At 66.7% G+C, this 1603-nt stretch overlaps 1 protein-coding gene across 1 annotated transcript in view; it reads right to left on the bottom strand.

Moving 5' to 3' along the window:
- The window catches only part of FAAP100 (FA core complex associated protein 100), a gene marked incomplete at its 5' end in the record, with an annotated part of 52090 nt that overhangs the window by 47082 nt on the left and 3405 nt on the right, over positions 1 to 1603 (bottom strand). The window contains 2 exons of the mRNA XM_026861313.1: positions 4 to 597; positions 1321 to 1471. Coding sequence (XP_026717114.1) covers positions 4 to 597; positions 1321 to 1471 — 745 coding nt within the window. The remainder of the gene's footprint in view (positions 1 to 3; positions 598 to 1320; positions 1472 to 1603) is intronic.

The raw sequence follows: 1603 nt of genomic DNA, 5'->3' as shown, positions 1-1603 counted from the left end.
GGCGGGGAAGCATCCGGCCCGGGGGGGCTGCTCTCAAAACGGAGGCACTGGAGCATGTCAATGGTGCATTCGCTGAGGGGCAGGCAGATCCCCTCTCTGTCCGGGGAGAGGATGGGCGAGTCGTCGGGCAGGAGGTCATCCAGGGCCTCGGAGGAGTCGGAGCCGCTGCCCAAAATATCCCGTAAACTGTAGTAGAGGGCACAGGAGATGGTCAGAGGCAGGTCCAGCTTGGTGTCCGCAGCAGAGCCGAGGGGCAGCGTCAGCTCCCTCTTGTTCCCAGGGAGGAGCTGGTCGATGGGGAAGGTGAAGGTGGTGGCCGAATCCACAGATTCCTCCTCTAAGGCACAGGGGCTGGCCAGGAGCTGGACGCAGAGGGTCCAGCCCTCCTCCAGGCTGTACTCGCTGCAGTTCTCCAGCAGACAGGAGATGGTGATGGTATCTTGGAGCAGGAGGCAGCTCCAGTTGGCAGTGACAGTGCAAGCAATGGGCTTCTGGCCTTCCTGGCTGGACAGCAAAGCCGCGCTCACGTTCATCACCTGGTTCAGGCTGGCCAGGGCTCGGTTCTTCTGGTCCACTGCCTTCTTCAGGAAGGAAACTCTGCAAGGACAACACGTCGGCGCTGAAACAGCAGGAGGGACGGCGGCCAGGAGGCTGGGTCAGCCACGGGGACCTGGCAGAGGCCGGTGCCAAAGGCTGCTGCCCGCAGGGTGCTGTGCCACCGCCGAGCCGAGCAGCCCCGGGGCAGGAACCCGGTGCCCTGAGCCCCCCCGGGAACTCGCCGGCTCCTTCTCGGAGCCAGGATCCATCCACACCGCTCTGCCCGTGACCCCCCATCCGCTGAGCTGTCCCCAAGGAGCGGCTCCAGCCACCCAGACCCCGGGAATCCCCCCTGCGAAAGGGGATTTGGGGACACCCCCCCCACACACACATACACATACGCACACACTCGGCCCTATCACACACCCGCAGACGGCCGCAGGCACGTGCCTGCCCTGCCTGTTCCCGCCGCCTTGGCAAGCGTGCCGGGGCGTCTGGGAGCGCCTGGCACCCTGCCTCTCCCACCTTCTGCCGCCGAGGCTGTAAACACCAGCCCACCCGCAGCGCCGGAGACGGCTGCGCCCCGCGGAGGGGGACAGGCAGCAGGAGGGGGGGCTGCCCTTAAATATTCCCTTTATCCTATCGAGGTCAGGGAGGGGCGATTCCCGTGCTCCGGAAAGGTCGGTGTTGGAGCGGTGGGTGCTCTGGATGCAGAGAAGGGCAGCTTGGTGCCTGGGAAGCTGGCAGAGGAAGAGCACGAGCGCCGAGCAGCCCTGCCCGTACCTCTCCGAGGTGTTGCCTATCCCGGAGAGCAGCTCCTTAATCCTCCGGCCAGCCTCGGCGGGCGTCAGCTCCACGTCGGGGTCCTCGGGGCTGCACAAGCCGCAGGTCATGAGGCGGCCTTTGGCGGACAGGGCCAGCAGCTCCGATTCACCTGCGGGCAGAGATGAGGGCGGGTGAGGCAACGAGGGCAGGTGTTGAGGGGGGGGCCCCGGGAAGGCAGCTGGGGCTCCCCTGATGGCTGGAGGGGGGCGGGCGGGGTGGATGCAGGGGGATGGGGGAGCAC

This window comes from Athene cunicularia (assembly GCF_003259725.1).
Source record: "Athene cunicularia isolate RWA chromosome 18 unlocalized genomic scaffold, athCun1 chr18_part1, whole genome shotgun sequence".
NCBI classification, from domain to species: Eukaryota; Metazoa; Chordata; class Aves; order Strigiformes; family Strigidae; genus Athene; species Athene cunicularia.
Note: the sequence above shows the minus strand (reverse complement) of the source record. Positions and strands in the feature narration are given on the sequence as shown.